This window comes from Leiobunum rupestre, chromosome 9, assembly GCF_980474605.1.
Source record: "Leiobunum rupestre chromosome 9, qqLeiRupe1.1.hap1, whole genome shotgun sequence".
NCBI classification, from domain to species: domain Eukaryota; kingdom Metazoa; phylum Arthropoda; class Arachnida; order Opiliones; family Sclerosomatidae; genus Leiobunum; species Leiobunum rupestre.
Genome location: NC_143392.1, coordinates 26,853,365 through 26,873,273, shown reverse-complemented (window position 1 = coordinate 26,873,273; position 19,909 = coordinate 26,853,365). Strand labels below are relative to the sequence as shown.

Here is a 19,909-nt window from a genome sequence, read left to right as displayed (position 1 = left end):
ATAATGTTTTTATAACTGGTCTGACTGCGAAACCATATCTAGTAGATATGGGCGTTAAACCTTACATTTATCGGTAAATGTTTTTAAACAAACCATTGAATGCAGCGAAATAACCATATCTATTGATTGTGTAAATATTTAATATTTAATATTCAGGGTTGGAAAAAACCAGCTTTTTAAAAAATTAAAAAAAATTAGTACATGGTTTAAAACGGTTATAATCTAAAAAAACTGCACAAATTGCTTATATCTAACCCTCATTACTTCGAAAATTCTCAAATTGACCGATTTCAAAATTACGTTATTGCGCGTGACAGTATCTTTACACTGTGAGGTATAGCAGGCTTATTTACCTGATTTTATACCCTAACATGGCGGCGTATTTTCACGTGCAAAATCTAGCCCTCATTATTTCGTTAAGTTTTAGTTTCGTTTTGGAATAAAAAATGCAGAATATTATATTTGAAATAAATAGTATTTTAAATTTTCCATATTTCTAATTCATTTTTCAATTTTTTTTTAATATTACTTTAATTTGAAATATACTTTCCTCGCGTAGTTTACCTGAAATTTATCCAAAAAATCCAAGTCCTGTCTGGCAGTGGTGATTACGAAAATACAAATCAAAATAATCTGAACATAAGCCGAAATTTTAAAAGGAAAGAATAGTACTGTTAGAAAAAGCTCTGTGTTCGGATAATAAATTTTCCGTTCATTTCTTTTATATCCATATCCGTAAATTATTCGAATAAAATCTTATTTGTTGTATATAATAGTCGAGAATAATATCCATAAATAAACAGTTAATCGTTTTTCATAATTAATTTAGGTGGTTAATTTATTCATTTCCCCGAGCTCTAGTTTGAAAAACGTACTGAAATAGCGCTATACGGTCTTTGCAAAGTGTTTGTCCGGATTGGCTAGGAGTTGACGGGGCAAAAAACTGGTGGAAGAGTTAGAAGTCGCGGCTTCCGTGTCAGCCGGGTTGTTGATAATAGAGCATTTATATTCATACTATCCGAAGCCCGCGCAACTGGAAGGGAAGCAACCAGCGGGTCATTGTCACGTTTATTGGTGGCACTCTTTTTTCGTCGGAATGAGGCCTGCAAATTTGCGCCGACTATCCGCTTGACACGCGCGTTATTTATTGACGCGTGTGATGTCCACAAAAGGAAGCTGAGTCGGAGAACGCGAGCGGCACCGAAAGATGTTCCAGCTAATTTAAAGCCGCGCTTCTCGGTTTCCTTTTGAATGGAAATCTTCTCTGTTAATTAGAATCGCTCGTTTATCTCAACCCCCCCGACATCGCGGTCACGTAATACTCTCTCGCCAGCCAGGTCTTATTAACAGCGCCATCTGGTGGTGCGTTTTAGTTAGGGGCGATATCCTGCCGTGATAAACCTACAACTACACGGACATATGTCGGCACACTATTTCACATTATTACACTCGATGGCTCTTCTGATTTAAATGAATAGATTGAGAATGTTTTAAACACAAAGATTAATAGTTAAACAGGTGTTAGTATCAGAAGTATATTATATCATGCTAAGCTTACACGATAAGTATCAAGCTCCCTGTACTGCTAACGGTATTTTATTATATCGGGATCTCGCTGCAATCTAAGAATACTTTGTGGAAGAAAGGTAGTAAATAATACTCAAATATTTTGGGGAAGAAAAATAGTAAATAATACTAGAAAATTTTGGGGGAAGAAAAATAGTAAATAATACTAAAAAATTTTGGGGAAGTTAAATAGTAAATAATTCTCAAATGTTTTGGGGAAGAAAAATAGTAAATAATTCTCAAATATTTTGGGGAAGAAAAATAGTAAATAATTCTCAAATATTTTGGGGAAGAAAAATAGTAAATAATTCTCAAATAGTCAGGTTGTGTGTGTAAAAATAATTCAACTACTTTGGAAAATTTGCCAAGTTCGATTTTTCAATTGAAATAGTTCAAACACATGTTAAACTAAATATATGGCCTTGTCTTAAAAAAATCTTTAACTTCTTTCAATTAGTTTTAATCATTTAAAAAATCGCAAAACTTTCGAAAAATGTTGCCGGGTTTTGGTGTTACTTAGCACCAGTAGTCTAATATTTAATATGTTTTATCATTCACAAAGAAAGCCCCATATGTCAACAACATTGTTTTAGATTATTAAAAAAACTTATGATTTAAATATTAATTAATTAAATATCAAACACAAATATGAACATTAAAATAATTAAGATAATTTAAAAAATATAATTTTAGAAAAAGATAAAAACCACTTTTTAAAGTTTATTTAAACATGCGGGAACTAAAATTAGAAAACAATGCAACCTGCCTCCCGCACCAGAAGCTCTTTTAGAGCTTCGAAAATGTAATTGCACAAAGGGATGTAAAAACCGATCGTGTGGGTGTTGCAAAAACAATCTTGAATGCACTGACCTATGTAGTTGTAGGGATAATTGTCAAAACAAAAGAGACATTGAAATGTCGACAGATGATACTATGTAAACTTAGTCGGTTAAACATTAAAAGCGAAATATTGTAAAAAATAAATATCTTAATTATTTCAATGTTCACATTTGTGTTTGATATTTTAATAATTAATAATATTTAAATCATATCAGTTTTATAATAATCTAAAACAATGTTGCGGACGTACAGTGCGTCTTAGCGATTTCGATAAAACTTATTAAATATTAGGCTACGGGCTCTAAGTAACACCGAAACTCGGCAACAAATTTCGAAATATTTGCGATATTTTAAATGATTAAAACTAATTGAAAGAGGCCAAAGAATTTTTTAAGACAAGGCCAAATATTTAGTTTAACATGTGTTTAGACTATTTCATTTGAAAAATCGTACTTGGCAAAATTTCCAAAGTACTTAACAGCTGCTACCTGACTAATACTGCTAAGATAAATGTATATATCATAAGTTTGTGCTAGTAGGTATAAATAAATACTTCAAACACGCGTTAACAGAGCTCTGAATTTGGTTGACTGAATCCAAACCGCAACTAACTGTTTCCCAGAACAAAGCAGCTTTTGTTACGTCACTGATAATGCTGCTTTGGCTTATGCTAAATTTTTGTTTTGTTTACAACAGTCGTACAAGTTACACATTTATAAATAAAACTTAGTTAGTGTAGGGAGCGGTTGGCTCGCGTGGCATGAAGAGCTTGCCACCACCCTCCTACGCATTGTAACCCGCTAGATGACTTGGGCCTAAAGTGGTATTAGCCTAGCTGATTATTATTACTTTATGAATAAAAATAATGCAGAAAATTTTCAAAGTTTTCAGTCGTTGTTATTTATTATTTAGCATGTGAAATGTAGATGAACAAAGATGAACAACCAAAACGCAAAAAATCAGCGATAGTACAGCGATAGTACTCGCGTAGATTGTAAGCTATCGTGTTAAACAGCAACACGACGGTTAGAGACACTTTTACGTTTACTATAAGGTCCGTCTTAGTTGCCTAACTGTCTAACTGTCTTAACAAACTAACGTGGCTTCCTATTAGCAAACTAATTTTCCATTGGGGTTTTTTCTACGGTGTGAGTGTTTCCAAGAGTATAAATAACGAATAAGTGTATAAGTTGGAAAGCGTGCAGCTTCATGGCATTGAGAGAGTTTCCTTCTCTTTGTTTTCCCGTTTGTCGTGGTTTTGTGCTGCGTTCGTGTAGACCTGAAGAAGCATTTCGCCAACCAGCCCATAAGCACCTCGGTGGAGATCGAGGGCCAGATTTCGCTGGCGTGCCTAGCCCCGGAGGGTCTCCCCACCCCGGAAGTCTTCTGGTTGAAGTTCGGCGAACCCATCGACGTCACCAAGGACCCCAACTTCATTATCTCCAGCGAAGGCAGTCTGCTCATTAGCCAAGCCCGGATGGCCGATATGGGCAACTATACTTGCACGGCCAGAAATATCGCGGGACAGAGATACAGCGAAATCGCCACTCTTACCGTTTATGGTATGTTTCAACAAACATTTTGTTCTTTTTCATTTTATTTTATTTTGTTTTTCTATTTTTTCATTTATTATTGTTTATTCTTTGGTTATCAATTGACGCCACGCTGCTTCTATCAGAATTTGTTTTAATGAATTAATTAGAAAACCTTTATTGAAGAAATATTGAACTGTCCCCTCATGTAGAAAGTTTTTTTTAACTTCAACCACAGACCACCTACCCCAAGAAGGACTCGCATCAACCTCGTAAAGAAAGTGTCTCAAAAGTGATGCGGATTTGTTTACGAAATTAAAATAAAAAGTCGTGCTTTTATCATACATTTTTATTATCGCGCTTAAAAACTACCTCTACTTGCCGTGAGATGCCGCGCTCTTAAAAAATCCGCATCACATTTGACACAAAAAAATTTAACCAGCGATACATGTCCCTCTTGGGGTAGTTGGTCTGTGCTCCAGCTAAGAGAAAGATGGCGCTACACATCACTAGGGGAGTTTTCCCGCTTCTATTCAATAACGCCACGCGACGCATGATCATTGTGACGTACTGTCAATTACGTACCACCGAGAATGCGTCGCGCGCCATTATTGAATAGAAGCGGCAAAGCCTCCTAGTGTTGTGTAGCGCCATCTATCGCATAGCTGGAGTTAAAAAATCTTTCTCGTTTATTTAAATTTATTTGCATTTATTGAAAAAGTAAAATGACTTTTAAAACATTATACATTTATAATAGATGACCTAATTACACATTTCTTCAACGAGATTCATCAAACATTAGGGATAGCTGGTCTAATTACGTTAAAAGTAAGCCATAGTGAGTGCTAACAGACTGTTTTTTGATTTGTAACATTAATTGCCTTTAAATTTAAAAATAATTATTGAAATTTAAACCAAATCCAAATAGGGTTAGTTTTCAACTTCATTTATACATATAAATTACAAAACTTGGAAATAACGTAAAGAAGGTAATGTAAAAATATAATAACCGAATATTTTCATAATTGACTTTGAAATTGAGCGTGGCGTCAATACATTTTCCAATTTAATTTGAAAACATTTATCCATATATTTTCTTTTTGGTATTATTTATCTAAATTATCCAATTCGACCAACCGTTTGAAAAAAGTGGCATATATACGTTCGATAATTTTGGAACCGTTCGAAAGAGCAATTTGATTTTATTTTCCTTGCGCTTTTCGAAAACTTTCTTTTCGGTCCCTCACGTTCGTTTATTCGCTCCAATCTTGGGCGAAAACGAAATAATAGTAAAAATAAAACGGAACGAAAATCTTGCGGGATTCCTGGTGGTCATTCTATCAGCAAACAGGCGCGCGCGAAAGTCATTCTGGCCATTCCCGCGGAATAGAAGAGAGAGGAAACCTCAACAGCCTATTGGCAACGTCGATGGCTCCCTCGCAAACTTTGATATCATTAGTGGCCCTTCGAGCCAGCAGCCCGTCGAACTCCGATAGCCGAATCCCCGGAGGAACTTTTATTAGTTTCCCGCATGCACTTGACCGCGATGAATAGATTTTGCTTCTCCATTCATGGGCTATACGCCATCCTTGATAGCTTTTCCGTAACTTTGCAGAAGGAAAAGTCATTTCCGCTTCTGAATATACCTATACGGCTCCACTTTTAAGAACGAAATTTCGAAGTTAAACGAACCATTCTTGCTCACTTGTTTGCTTTCCATTCATTCAACTTTCGACCAAGAATTTGGAATAGACCCCAAAATAAATTGATTCGAAATGCTTGGAGAGCTCTAGGATTAAGGGTAGATGCTATCGTGTGCTGGTTAGGTAGGATTCATCCTAGGATTTCTGTCTTTTAGAGGTTTTCGTAATAAACTTTTTAAAAGGTAAAAATATTATATTTTACTCTTACGTCCCAAGACAAAGCTTTATTATTATATTCTTTGAGTTTATTTTAAGGTAAAATTTATGGGAATATTAAAATTAAGTTTATTAAAGGAATTTGAAATTTTAGTACAATTTTAGTTAAATTTCAATTTATTTACCATAATATTGATGTGATCTTAGTTCAATTTCCAGAAAGGTATTAGCGTTTAAAGTGAATTTAGAAAAACTTTATGTTTAATTTTAGACTGTTAGAGAAAGTTACTGTAATCGTGTTATAATTTTGAGCTGAACTTGGAGAAGATTGGTATTTAGGATTTCAATTTAATTTAGAGAAGGTTGGTGTTCACGTCTCAGCTGAATTTAGAGAAGGCTGGTGGTCAAATTTCCGATTAATTAGAGAAGATTTCTGTTCACGTTTCCGCTGAAATTAGAGGAGACTGGTGTTCACGTTTCAGCGGAATTTAGAGACGATTGGTGTTCACGTTTCAGCTGAAATTAGATAAGATTGGTGTTCACTTTTCAGCTGAATTTACAGAAGATTTGTCTTCACATTTCAGCTGATTTTAGAGAAGATTGGTGGTTACTTTTCAGATGAATTTAGTGAAGATTGCTGTTCGCGTTTCAGCTGAATTTAGAGAATATTGGTCTTCACATTTCAGCTGGTTTTAGAGAAGATTGGTGGTCACTTTTCTACTGAATTCAGAGAAGACTGCTGTTCGCGTCTCAGCTGAATTTAGAGAAGATTGGTCTTCACATTTCAGCTGAATTTAGAGAATATTGGTGTTTACGTTTCAACTGAATTTAGAGAAGATTGGTCTTCACATTTCAGCTGGTTTTAGAGAAGATTGGTGGTCACTTTTCTACTGAATTTAGAGAAGACTGCTGTTCGCGTCTCAGCTGAATTTAGAGAAGATTGGTCTTCATAATTCAGCTGGTTTTAGAGAAGATTGGTTGTCACTTTTCTACTGAATTTAGAGAAGACTGCTGTTCGCGTTTCAGCTGAATTTAGAGAAGATTGGTCTTCACATTTCAGCTGAATTTAGAGAAGATTGGTCTTCACATTTCAGCTGAATTTAGAGAAGATTGGTGTTTACGTTTCAACTGAATTTAGAGAAGATTGGTCTTCACATTTCAGCTGGTTTTAGAGAAGATTGGTGGTCACTTTTCTACTGAATTTAGAGAAGACTGCTGTTCGCGTCTCAGCTGAATTTAGAGAAGATTGGTCTTCACATTTCAACTGAATTTAGAGAAGATTGGTCTTCACATTTCAGCTGAATTTAGAGAAGATTGGTGTTTACGTTTCAACTGAATTTAGAGAAGATTGATGTTTACGTTTCAGCTGAATTTAGAGAAGATTGGTCTTCACATTTCAGCTGAATTTAGAGAAGATTGGTCTTCACATTTCAGCTGAATTTAGAGAAGATTGGTGTTTACGTTTCATCTGAATTTAGAGAAGATTGGTATTTACGTTTCAACTGAATTTAGAGAATATTGGTTTTTACTTTTCACTGTGGTTTATCATTGGTTTGAATAATGAGAACATTCGTTCACTATCAATTGTCAACTCAAAAGAACTTAGAGCTAGAGAAGTGAAGTGTTATTGTTCTTCTTAAGAGTCTAAATATAAACATCTGATTATGAAGAAGCAACCAACAAGGATGAAAAACTTTAACCCCATGACAGTTACAGCGACAGCTCATAGAACTGATGGTTATTTCTCGTTACTAAGTGACATAATCTGTCAATAACGCCATGTCCACTTATCCATCGCCCCTTCGCAAAAGCCCAAGCAGTTAGGAGCGTTCTAACGAAAAGAACAGACATTTTAATAAGAAAGAGATCTCCACAGAGGGCGTTGTTTGTTTTCCTAGGAGAGGCAACGCTCCGTTTCCAGCGCTGTTTAGCTTTTTCACCATCATTATATTTAGAATTCAGTTCTCCGTTTCAGACTCTCGCTGCCACCACTAGGGGGAGCCGTGACTGTCTCCGAAATGACGTAAACGTCTCGATCCGAGGCGAGCGGGCTTAGAGGGTTCCTTCGATAAATTACTCTTGTTCGACAAGCCGTACTCGAAAAACTGACACAGTTTTGGGATTCTTTTTAAATCTCCGCGAGATGGTCGGGACATCAACGCCGTTCGTTGGCATAAACTTGTAAACGCCATTTTTGAAAATTTCGAGTTAGTAGTTCATTTAAAATTTATGATGACTTTTACACCTTTTTTTACAAATATCGACTCAAACATTTATCAGCTAAATATAAATTATTTACTAATATTTTCAAAACACTCTTATTTTTTACTTAAAAATGTCAAATATGTAAACGAAATACCATGAGCGTTTATAATAAGAATAGTAAAACCTCTTAAGAACGCTGTTTTTCAATGTAAATATTATTTTGTGACAATCCATTATTTATTGTCTCTTTTCAAATATTGAAGTTTTATCATTTCCATTTACGACGTTTTACCATAAGTCTATGATATTATTCTATAATTTTGTCACTTTATAATCACTAGTATAAAATATCCCCCTAGCGAGGCACTGTCAAAGGCTACGTGTGACGAAGCCCATAATGCAGCCTGTCTTGTGTATGGCTCTCAGAAATGTTTTTGCATGTGTAGAATAAGAAGGGTCACACTAAGATAAATTTATACACTTATGGTCTTACCAGACTATTTTATTTGAATTATCCATGCTAAAACAAATTAAGAAATTAAGGTACATAATCTTTAATATCGTTAATTTATTTCTTTAAATAATTATTACCTTGCTAGGATTAATAGGTAAGGCAAATAAATAACCAAAAAAGCTCTAAAATCTGAATTTTCACTTTTGGCGTTTATACTGTTTTTGCCGCGAGACCGCGCCCATCCCCGTCAGTTTTCCAGCAGAGTGCATAGAGCGGACGCCAGACGGCGGTTTAAGTCGCCTTCGGGGGTGTCATTGAGAGTGTCTTCGCCTTCGCTTTTCATCAATGAGAGAAATTGTCACTCTAGGGACTTTCCACGTTTATTTTTAACGACGAGCGTGTTTTAAAAGTAATTTCTTACGACTTGTCAAACCTGTCCTCGAAATTATATTTTAACTTACGTTACGCCACAACAGCGGGTTTTGGCTTTTTCCATCACGCCTTAGTACCCAAAAGGATTCGAACCTCAAATACAATTTCATATTATTAGGTAATCTGGCGTTTACCAAACCTAAATTGCAAATTACCAAGTTATATACAGGATGTTTCAAAAAATTTGAAGGAGTTGAAGGGGGTGAGTTGAGAAGTATACCTGTTTTTTCCCATTTTCCTACGATGAGTTAAAAGAGCGCCAGAGAGCTTCAAAGTGCGGCCTACTAGACCCTGGAAGTAGGTTGCAACAAGCGCAAAACCAAGCAGCAGGGACTTTAAATACGGTTTAAATTTGCTTTTTTACAATGGCTACCTCGATTTGTTTACAAATTCTTTTTTTACCTATTACACGAACCCAAACCTTAATGTTCGCGTTTCCCTGCTGCTTCGTTTGGCACTTGTTGCCGCCTACTTCCAGGGGCTAGTAGGCCACACTTTGAAGCTCTCTGGCGCTCTTTTAACTCATCGTAGGAAAATGGGGAAAAACAGGCATACTTCTCAACTCACCCACTACAACTCCTTCAAATGTTTGCATAACCTTTTGAAACACCCTGTATAGCAATTTTACTGGGGCATCGATATAGGTTTGCCCCATATTTCCGGTTTGACACAGGATACGTGGTATTTCCTGTCGACTCGTGGTACCTTATCCCATGGCAATACCACTCTTCAGGACAGTGACTAAATAATACTAAAAAAGATAAATACTTAGTATGTTATTTCCGTGTCTCCTTTTGCTACGAAAATTAAATAATATCTGCTGCCAATCCGCGGCCGCTGATGGCGCCACAATAAATACTGAAGTGGCGAATTGAGTAAATTCATGGAAGAAATAAACTAGGAAAGTGCACTAAAGGTTTTTCCGAATGGATGCGATCTCGAGATGTCAATTATGCAAATTCATAAATCTTTTGTCAAAATAACTAATTGTAAAACTTAAGACTAATTCAGATACATCGTATATGTAAAACCTTTAAAGTACCGTTAATATCTGATTTAAAGTATAATAATTTACATAAAACATTTGTACTGTTAACCCCTGGTTTTGACAGCGGGGTTTCATTTTCGAGTTGAGTGTTCAACCTTTAAATGACACCTTGACAGCTAGATGGCGCTATACGGCTTAAAGGCGTAGTGTACTCTTTTAGCTCATTTTAAATATATATTTTACGGAATTTACGAAATGCGTAAGAGAAAAACGTCCAAGTTTTTCTTGCGAATGTCTGCTGGTGGTCTAAAGGGTTTTTAAATCCATTATTTCCGAAATGATTACCTGAACGTAATAGGATTTTCTGAAATCCCATTCATCTCGAAAACTCGTGGGAAATCTGGCCTATTTTCAAACTCGAAAGACATTTCCATGAAAATGAATCCCCAAAAAATGTGATAGAGCCGGAGTCTATCGATCTACCACGTGCGAGGTATACAAAGAACTATCAAAACCCTGGAAATACCTTTCCACAATTGGCCATCTTACCGAAAAATAGGGTCTTCATTCACTCCTTTCAAAGCTCTATTGCCCCAATTTTCTAAGAAAACATCGAGGTTTTGTCTGCGTCCGCTAGACTTACCTGGCTTTTGGAGAACCAGCTGGTGGGGTGGTACGATGCTTACAAACGCCTCTTGACTATAGTACCTTATTGGAACCCCTCCTTATGGTTGCAATATATTAACCAGTAACATTGCAATAGCGCCATTTTCCAAAATCACACTTTTCCGAAGATCAGTATATACAATAGATCTCGTGCGTACACAATAGTGCCATCTACATTTATAAAATTTTACTATTACTATTTAACTCCGTATTATTTTCTGATCTCAGACCACTTATATTCATTGACTAAGAATCTAAGGGGACTCACTGTTCAGGCTTTAAAAAGCACGCGTTAATACTGGGAATAGGTAAATCACGGTTATTTTAGTTCCATGTGGACAAACTTGGCGTCGCTGAAGTCGATTTCCGACGTAGTTTCGTAGAGAAGCTGGAGCGATCCGTTCAATTTCGAGAAAATGCCATAAAATGGCGCCGTTGTTGTCGGTTAAATGATGACGCTTAGCAAATTTTAGACCTTTTATTTTGGAAATTGGTTATTTAAAAGTTTAAGTAATGGTAATTAACCATTGTTTTTATAATAAAATTAACTAGAATCCTTTTCATTTCTAATCTTAAAAAAATTAATGTACTAAGCCTAACCTAACTTTCTCGCACGTACTGTCTCCTAAGCCCCGACTAAGCCTCTCGAATTGATAGTTGAACCGAATTCTTGAGGCACTTCAAAGTGGCTGGTGTACCTCAGTAAGCCTTCCGATCAAAATATCGGGAACAGTGAGTCCCCTTAGATTATTGGTCCATGGTAGCATCGTAAAATATTCAGTGTATAAACTAAATATTTATTTAATAAGAACCTTCGAAGCTCTTACTGGTAATAATTCGTAAACTATTTAATATATTAACCAAATACTATGGTCACAGTTTATATATTTACACAGGTTAGACTACTTCGGCTCAGAGATGGACGCTTATGAGCTACTCCCGCGTTTAGAGAATTATAAAAATTCTACTTCGCGCCTACAGCGCCGGCTTGTGTAAAGTTTCTGAACTATAATCAACTTTTGTAAAAATTATATTTATATTTAAAAATGGAGCGCCACCTATATTTTAAATTTAAAAGTATCGTAGATAATTAATAAATTTTAAAATACATATTATCAAATTATAAATACGGTAGCTCATTAGTGTATTTATAATTAAAATTTATAAAAATTTAATTTATAATAAATTAATTAGTACTGTTTATATACATTAGAGGGCGTACCAGTAGCATAGTAGAAAACAGGGTTGCCGGTCAGAAGAACTTAAGAGACTCAAAACGCTAGCACGTATGAAGGTACAAGTAGTTTAACCTGTGTAAATATATAAACCGTGCTCTGATAATACCATTACGATTCTCATTGGATAAAAATTTGCTCTAACAGAACTCTGGAGTGCTTCGATTATGTAGATTTTTAAAACGAATAGTGCGAGCAGACGTTACAATTTTAGCCGTTGGACGTCTCTAGTGTTGGCAAAAATTTAAACAACGTAAGCTTTCAAACTTCATAGTAACTGTGAAATTGGTGTAAAATACATCGGAATACTAGACAAAAGATGAGCCGTTTGTTAAACTTTTCGCCGCTGTAAGTCGCTAGTGCTGGTAAAAATTTAAACCACGGAGCCTTTCCAATTTCATAGTCCTTGTGAAGCTAACAGGAATTTAGTCAAATTGATGTAAAAGACATCGGAATACTAGACAAAGATGAGCCGTTTGTAACATTTTTCGCCGCTGTACGTCTCTAGTGCTGGCAAAATTTTAAACTTCGGAGCCTTTAGAAATTTATAGCCCTTGTGAAGCTAACTCAATTTAGTGGAATTGATGTAAAAAATATTGGTATACTAGACAAAAGATGAGCCTTTTGTTATACTTTTCGCCACTGTACGTCGCTAGTGCTGGCAAAATTTTAAACTTCAGTCTTCAGAAAATCATAGTCCCTGTGAAGCTAACGCGACTTTAGTGAAATTGCTGTAAAAGACATCGGAATACTAGACAAAAGATGAGCCGTTTGTAACATTTTTCGCCACTGTACGTCGCTAGTGCTAGTAAAATTTAAACTTCGGAGCCTTTCCAACTTCAAAGTCCCTGTGAAGCTAACGGGAATTTAGTCAAATTGATGTAAAAGACTTGGGAACAGTCGATCTGTACGTAGTGGAATCCCCGATATTTCGTCCCCCATTTGAGCTCGCGGCTCCGAAACCTCAGAGTTAACCACAGAGCGGAGAGGGCGCGATGGGAGCGCAAAGGCTCTTACGGGGGATTTAGATGTAAAATAAAAGTGCCTTTCATTCGATTTATCCCGAGGAAGGAAATGCTTCCTCTTCTCTCTTCTCTTTGGAAACCAAAGAATTTTTCTCACTCCAAAAGAGGGCAGCACCTATTGACGAAAAAAAAGATCTTTATGGCATAAACAAGTTGTCACGTGACAAAACGACGATTATATTAAGGTGGTGCCTTGGGTATTAGCCTAGCTGATAATAAGTACTAATTGCCAATCAGCACCAAGAAATTACGCATTTTTATGGCTGGCGGGAAATCTTATTTTAGTTCATTTCGGATGAGCTGCAGTATTTTTCTGGCCATCTTTCGTTGCGATAGTAACGGAATTCTTCAAGTCCTTCTAAGCTGAGGCGTTAGTGGTTCACTAACAGCAGCAGTTCTTATACACTCTTTTACGAAGTCGGCCATTTCATTACAGGCCTAATTTAAAATAGCACGTGCTCATCAGCTCGAGACGTCGCGTGAAGCGGCCTTGCATGCACTATTTGAAATCAGACCTGTAATAAAATGGCAGCTCTCACAAATAAGGATATAAAAGAGTGTATAGAGTGCTCTCGTCTTATACGATTTTGAAAACTTGTAACGTCACAGCTGTAGTGTTAATAGTGGCCGCCATGACAGTTACCGTTTTTTATAAATAGGTAAATTACATTGGTGACGTCGTCAGTTTCGAATTGAAAGCACTCTATTGTTTAGGCCTGCCGTGTAAAAACTGCGCTTGCAGTAAACTTTTTGTCCATGTGTCTAATGAACACACCCATTCAATTGGAATCATAGTCATCTAGCGGTCATTATTTTAAGTTCCTCTGGTTACGTTTCATCTGTTGAAAGCCATACCCAAACGGACATCCTTGTCCATGTGTCAAATGAACACAGCCATTTAACTGGCATCAGAGTCATCTAGCGGTCATTATTTTAAGTTCCTCTGGCTACGTTTCATCTGTTGAAAGCCATACCCAAACGGACATCCTTGTCCATGTGTCAAATGAACACACCCATTCAATTGGCACCAGAGTCATCTAGCGGTCATTATTTTAAGTTCCTCTGGCTACGTTTCATCTGTTGAAAGCCATACCCAAACGGACATCCTTGTCCATGTGTCAAATGAACACACCCATTCAATTGGCACCAGAGTCATCTAGCGGTCATTATTTTAAGTTCCTCTGGTTACGTTTCATCTGTTGAAAGCCATACCCAAACGGACATCCTTGTCCATGTGTCAAATGAACACAGCCATTTAACTGGCATCAGAGTCATCTAGCGGTCATTATTTTAAGTTCCTCTGGCTACGTTTCATCTGTTGAAAGCCATACCCAAACGGACATCCTTGTCCATATGTCAAATGAACCAGTAGCGGCGCTGAGGTTTTTTCACAGGTGGGCTAATTATTTTGTGGCCCCTAAGAATTTTGTTGCCCTTAGTGGGAACCTTGGATTGACCATATTTCGCGAAAATGGTGAAATCGAAAAAATCCCAGATTTTCCAGGAAGCGAGAAGAGCAAGGTCGTTTTATTGTTGCGGCTCTCGTCGCGTTTTCTGAACCCCCTACTGACCTTGTATCCGACCTGGAGGGGACACGTGCATGCCTGGGATATTTCCTTAAATTCCCTTAAGCCCTTTTCTTTTCAACTTTCTCTCAATTTCCACTCCCTACTATCTTTTTGAGTAAACGAATTGATTTTGAAAGATTTTCCATAAAAACGTTTCTTGGCAATAAAACAAATTTCTAGAGATAAAGAAAATTCTTAAATTAAAATAAGTGGCCTCTTTATTATAAACATGTGGCCCTTTTAATATAAATATGTGGCCCCTCTCAGAAATGCAGGGGGGCTAAAGCCCACTTCAGCCCACCCTTAGCGACGCTACTGAAATGAACACAGCCATTTAACTGGCATCAGAGTCATCTAGCGGTCATTATTTTAAGTTTCTATGGTTACGTTTCATCTGTTGAAAGACATACCCAAACGGACATCCTTGTCCATGTGTCAAACGAACACAGCCATTTAACTGGTATCAGAGTCATCTAGCGGTCAGAATTGTAACTTCCTCTGGTTACGTTTCATCTGTTTAAAGCCATACACAAACGGACATCCTTTTTCCTTTCACGTCACGTGCAACCGACCAAAACGCGACTTAAGAAACAGATGACTGTAATACGGCGTTGTAATTTGAACCGATACAGTCGGACAGACAACGTAACCGCCATTAATAAACCTTTCCATTAAAGCGCGCCGACATCTTAGGGAAAAAAACCATCCTAAAAAAGGCCTCACTAATCCAAAGACCACAGTTTTTTTATAAAGCAGCACTACACACTCAAGAGCTAAATAATGATCGTAAAACACATTGTTCCCCTTTTGAGAAAAGCAGCGACTGCCGAGGGCGTACTCCACATTACGCGAACTTTTTTAGCTCTTTTATATTCGCTTTTTTATGACAGCCAGTTGTCAATAGGGCTATTTGGTTCCACCAATGTCGCGTACACATCAAAAGAAAGTTTTCTAAAGTCCCGCGCGCTCTTCGGAACAAAAGAAAATAACTTGATTTTTTTAGCCATCCTATTTTATTCGTCAAGATGTCCTTAAATTCTTTATTTGGTCCAGCGTTCTTCAACCTCTCGAGTACTTACGTTGTAGAAAGTTTTTGTTAAAATTTTTTGTCCCGTGTATTCTTAAGGTATAATTACGTGTACCCGCGTTTTACGACTTTTTTGTACGAAGTTTCTTCACAATGAGGTAGCGTATATATGCCACTTTCAACGTTGGAATATTTTAGACACGGTCATTTAAATAGTTGACATTGGGTTTTTAGTGAACGGTGGCTGGTCAACGTGGTCACAATGGGGAGAATGCAGCGTCCGGTGTGGGCGAGGGGTTCAAACCAGGGCCAGATTATGCACCCATCCAACGCCGCTCAATGGAGGTGAACACTGCCCGGGTGATGCCGTCCAAAAAACTGATTGTGCCACCATTTGTCCTGGTAGGTTTTCTTTAAATGTTTTTTTTTAAAGAAGTATTTAATATAACTCTTTCGAGAGAAAGATCCACAGGGTGACCAAACTTACTATATTTCCTATATTTTAATACCTTCCTAAAAATTACTTTATTTTCACCAATTTTCCTAAGTACGTGTCATAGCACATGTAGTGGAGAAACTGCCACTTTCGAACAAAATCTTGAAATCCGCTAAGTGATCCAATAATGCAAGAAAGTAGTGTACAAAAAATTATGTGATTCGAGTCAAAGTATACCGATATGCAGTAATTACCTTATTCCTATTTAGTTTCCTATATTTTCCTATAATTCGCTTATTTCTATTCCTATATTTTCCTATAATTCGCCTCTAAAATTCCGATTTTTCCTATAACATTTTATAAGCCTTTCCCTGGTCATCCTGGATCCATCAACCTGTTAATAGAGAGGTTAAGCCAGCGCCCGAAAACGCGTACGGGCAACTTGAAGGAGTGTTGTTGTACCTTTGCGTGTACAGCCTGCACCTGTCACACGTTTCCCTTAGACGTTTTCTGGCCATTTTCTGGTGCTGTCTTACCTTGTCTATTGTTATTCACTTTAAAACATTTACCTTTCGCGTTGATTTTATAAAAATGTTTCTTGAGAAAAAGGTCGGTGTGAAATGCATCGTATAGTGATTTTTCTAAAACATGATAAAAATAATAACATAACCACCTAGTTTCAACCAAATCGGTGATTATCACCTCGGGTAGTCTCCTCGTCAGTGTAATGTTTAAATTTTACATCGTTAAACGCAGTAATACTAGCGTGATGTGGTTTGCTGCGAAAATTAGAAACAAGTCATTAGCCTGCAAATGTACCTGTTTCATTTTTATAGCTTGGGTGGATACTTTTCTCTAAGATGTTTATTATTTATGTCTGATATCACATACTGTAGTCCTTAAAAGACTTGAAGCTAACTTAAAATATCTAAATTAAAAACTGTTCATTTCTCATTACTTTTAGCATGTCAGTCATTGTATTTAAGAAACTAATAACTGTTTTTAAAAGACATAAAGCTAATTTAAAATATCTAAATTGAAAACAGTTAATTTCCCATTACTTTTACCAAAACTATATCATTCATTGCATTTAAAAAAAACTCATAACCGTTTTCTATTAAATAATTACTTTCATAATAGTCTATATTATAAAATCAAATAAAAACGTTTATAGACTTTGAAACAAAGTACCAGCCCAATTGCTAAACTTCGTATTTCCCAAAGTCCGCTGACGATAAAATAACGTCAAATACATAATATTTCCGAATGTTTACAACTCTGATTTTCCCTGTTTACCATCAAACTTCGGGTAATGTTTTTCCGATATTTAGAAGCGGGGAACTTAGTTGGGATTATTACGACTGCGATTTAGATTTTGTTGACGGGGAGGGTCCCCAAATTACCTACATTATCGCAAACAGTAACGGTAGGAGGCTAAATCGATGTTAGTCCCTTTCCGAACAAGAAATGGGGGGGGGGGCGGAGTATCTACCTGTACGGCGAAACTTTTCGCGTATGCCGTGCGCGACTCGATTAGGAGCGACCCCTAACGAGTGGAAGATGGACTAAATCATATTCTATCGGCAGTTTTGTTTCGAAGACACGGAAAAGCTTCTATTTTGTTCCAGGGTTTCCCAAAGATTAAGAAGCGACTGTCGAAGGCCATCCTCAATAAGCCTCGCTTGTATAGAGCGGAACAGCGTTGGGTTTTTCGGGTTTGATTCGTCCAGGGAATCCACTGTCGGTATTATCACGGCTGGATAGAGACAGACTCCTCCGAACGGGGCTCGAGACCCCTTCTCCCTTTTGCCATTTTCGCGGCTTGTCTACCCCCTCCGCCCCATTTTTCCCGCCGAGTCTGGCCTGGAATCATTCTTGTTTACGGACGCGAGAAATTTGCTGTTGATTCGACGGCAGAGCGGAAATGAAAATAGATTTATTCCGGATGCCTTATTCGTGTTCGCTTCCTCTTTTTTTTTCTCTCCTTCCGCGTATCGGAGCAAAAAGAAATGATCGAAAAAGGGAACAGTGTACAACAGATATCACCCGAAAAAGACACATCAATTCTACATGTTTTTCTTTATACACTAGCGTTGTATCTTGTTATACGTATGCCTATAATAGTGACGTATTTTTACGTTAACTATCAAAAGGACGTGATTAATTTATAGAATATATTGGACATGTGTATGTAATATGTACGGTTACTGTGTGTGTATTTGCGTTACCATCGTTACCGTTTGGTAGAAAAGTCTGTTATGTTTCAAAAGATCTTAATGATGAAATTAAACTAATTCGTTATAAAATTTTTGGAAACACGTTGAACACTATGGGGGTATTTATAATTGATATCTATGTCCGTTCGTACAGCTAAAAATACCATATTATAATAAATTTAATATCTGACCTATTTTTGGTCTACTATCGCCTGTAGAAGTGTTCAACCCGCAATACACCGGAGTTAAGGGTGAAGATAACGTATCTTTTCTCATTTTAGTCCAATTTATAAATTTAGCCCGTACGATAAATTCCACTAGATAACAGTAACTATATTCAAAATAGGCTAGATTAGTCAGAAAACCTTGGAATTATAACCATAGATCAATTAATATAGAGTGATTTGAAGTGTAGGTTTTGGTGTTACACCGAAATATTGGAAAATAAAAGGGTTTCGATGAACCGGCTTTGAACTTCTAGATCGCTTTACTTAACCTCTCTCTTTTATAATTAAATAAAGCGAGAAGCTTACTTTGTATTAAGTTAAAGGTTGCTAGAAATTACAAAGCTGGGTAGAGTTTGTGCTGGACTATTTTGAGGGAATTTTGCTTTTGCGCGTACAATTAGAGGGTATTATGTTATTGTGGGAATATTTTGTGGGTACTATGCTCGTGCTGGACTTTTGAGGTAATTATGTTTGTGCGGGACTATTTTGAGGTAAATATGTTTGTGCTGGACTATTTTGAGGCTTTATGTTTGTGCGCGTACAATAAGAAGGCATTATGTTAGTATGGGAATATTTAGAGTTTATCATGTTTGTGCTGGATTTTATTGAGGACATTATGTTAGTATGGGAATATTTAGAGAGTACAATGTTTGTGCTGCACTATTTTGAGGACATTATACTCTCTAAATATTCCCATACTAACATATTGTTTGTGCTGGAGTATTTTGAGGGCATTATGTTAGTATGGGAATATTTAGAGAGTATAATGTTTGTGCTGGACTATTTTGAGGACATTATACTCTCTAAATATTCCCATACTAACATATTGTTTGTGCTGGACTATTTTGAGTGCATTATGTTAGTATGGGAATTTTTAAAGGGTATTATACTTCTGCGAAACTATTTAGAAAGTATATTATTGGTTTCGGATTCTTTAGAAATAAAGAAAGTTAGTGTGCTTGAAGCGGAAAACAAACGGTCACCGGTTCGACTCCATCCTTTTAAAAATTCCCAGCAGTATATAACAATAAGCGCCACCACCTGGACGGCATATTTTATAATTAGCGCGAAATACATAGTTGAGTGATTCCGTTATATAAACCGCGAGGGGATGATAATGAGAACGGGCCTCGACGCGTTGGGAGCGAACGCGCTCCGGGATAACGGCTCGGTGATTTTCATTAGATGAAGCGGCGACAGTAACTTTGTAACTTCCGGCCAAAGCGGTGGATAGAACGTCGCGCCCCCTAGCACCCGCTGCCCTAAACTAAGATGAAGTGGTGTGCGCGGCTATGTAGTAGGAGGGCGCTACCTACGTAGATCGCAAACTTTATTGGCAATCGTAGGTATATATCTATCTCCTCTCTCTCTCACTCCCTGGTTGTATCTTCTCTGGTTCTTCCACTTTTATTCGGCTGGAAGAATTCTGCACTTTCGTTCTCTGTGTCCGCTCTTCCCCTTCCCGTCTCTCAGACCTCCTTCAGTTGTTTGCTAAGATAGATGTTGGCCGTAAAATTGAAAGACTCGAGACTTTGCCACGCACTGATTCCCAGATTGATCTGGCGCGCGCTACACTCGAGAGCTCAGCCCCGTTCCACGCTACTCCCGACATTAGCCATTGTTCGGCGACTCA

The 19,909-nt window shown here is 37.1% G+C and overlaps 1 protein-coding gene across 4 annotated transcripts in view; it reads left to right on the top strand.

Annotated features, from left to right (window-relative positions):
- unc-5 (netrin receptor unc-5) overlaps positions 1-19,909 on the top strand; it is a 195,076-nt gene that overhangs the window by 120,865 nt on the left and 54,302 nt on the right. For 2 of the 4 annotated variants that reach the window (XM_090159043.1, XM_090159042.1), the window contains exons 3-4: positions 3,684-3,968; positions 15,632-15,799. The exons of the other annotated variants lie outside the window; for them this stretch is intronic. In XM_090159043.1, the coding sequence (XP_090015169.1) occupies positions 3,684-3,968; positions 15,632-15,799 (453 nt within the window). The remainder of the gene's footprint in view (positions 1-3,683; positions 3,969-15,631; positions 15,800-19,909) is intronic. 4 annotated transcript variants of the gene reach the window in all.